At 30.4% G+C, this 1,413-nt stretch overlaps 1 protein-coding gene across 1 annotated transcript; it reads left to right on the forward strand.

Moving 5' to 3' along the window:
- Positions 1–361: 361 nt before the first annotated feature.
- On the forward strand, positions 362–1,328 carry LOC103311660 (KRAB-A domain-containing protein 2-like; the record flags this gene model as incomplete). The annotated part of the gene is made up of 1 exon (XM_029491864.1): positions 362–1,328. A coding segment is annotated over exon 1 (967 nt), but the record flags the coding sequence as incomplete, so codon positions are not given.
- Positions 1,329–1,413: the final 85 nt, after the last annotated feature.

The raw sequence follows: 1,413 nt of genomic DNA on the forward strand, positions 1-1,413 counted from the left end.
GTACACCATAGTTATACATTTAACGCATTATATAGCTGTAGTACCTACACGTGTTCTAATTTTTTGATTGAATTTTTTTTAAATTATATTCAATATGGATGAAACAATGATTCTTATGAAACAAAAATTTTACGAATCAATTGAAAAACGTGAGTACAAAAATAATAGTGCTATTTTATTTAGTGAAAAATATTTAAATTTGATAGCTGACGTCAAAAATATGAAAATTAAAAAAACTCAAGCCCGTGATTATTGGCTTGCGAGACGTTACGATTTAATAACAATAAATGGCGTCGAAACATTAATTTACCCATTTAATAAAAACAATCCAAATTTCAAAATATACGTTATGATAGACGATATGTTTGACATTTTAAACAGTGTTCATAAGTCAATTGGACACGGAGGAAGGGACTGTATGTTATTTGAACTTAATAAAAAATATAAAAATATTACCCAAGCTGATGTGAAGTTGTATTTAGATTTGTGTATTCTATGTCAAGAGAAAAAAAAATCACAAAAAAAAGATATTGTAGTCAAACCAATGGTTTTTAACGATTTTAATAGTCAGTGTCAAATTGATCTTATAGATTTTCAATCACAACCTGATAGAGATTTTAAATTTATATGTGTCTATCAATATCATTTAACAAAATTTTGTATTTTAAAACCCTTAACATCAAAACGAGCAGAACAAGTCGCATGTGTGTTATTAGATATTTTTTGTTTATTTGGTGCGCCCGCTTCTCTTCAATCTGACAATGGTAGGGAATTTTGTAATGAACTAATTAATTCATTGCGTGAGACGTGTCCTGATTTAAATATCGTTCACGGGAAACCATGGCATAGTCAGTCGCAGGGCAGTGTTGAACGAGCCAATCAAGATATTGAAAATATATTGACAACTTGGATGCAAGATAATAACACTAATAAATGGAGTGAAGGACTCAGCTTCGTTCAATTTATGAAAAATAGCGCCTATCATTCTGGAATTAAACAAAGCCCATACAATGCGATGTTTGGAACTGACCCTAAAACTGGCCTAACGTCAAGTATATTGCCACACACTATACTACAAGAAATACCATCAATCGAAAATAGAAAACGCAAACAAACAGAAGAACGACAAAATGCAAGAGACAACTTAGAAATACAAGCGAAAAAAATGAAGAATTTATCAAATGCTAAATTTCCAGAAGCAAAAGAAGGTTCAACAGTTCAACTTAAAATTCCTAATATTGATAGAGGGAGGGGAGATCCTCGATCGGTAATTGCTGTGGTTCTCAAAATTACTGAAGACGGGTTCTATCAACTTGGATGTAAAAGTGGTATGTATAAGATTTGTTACATATTATTTACATTTAAATAATTTATTTTAAAATTATAGGTATTTTAAAACAGCTATATGCACGT

Source organism: Acyrthosiphon pisum, unplaced genomic scaffold, assembly GCF_005508785.2.
Source record: "Acyrthosiphon pisum isolate AL4f unplaced genomic scaffold, pea_aphid_22Mar2018_4r6ur Scaffold_12601;HRSCAF=13234, whole genome shotgun sequence".
Lineage (NCBI taxonomy): Eukaryota > Metazoa > Arthropoda > Insecta > Hemiptera > Aphididae > Acyrthosiphon > Acyrthosiphon pisum.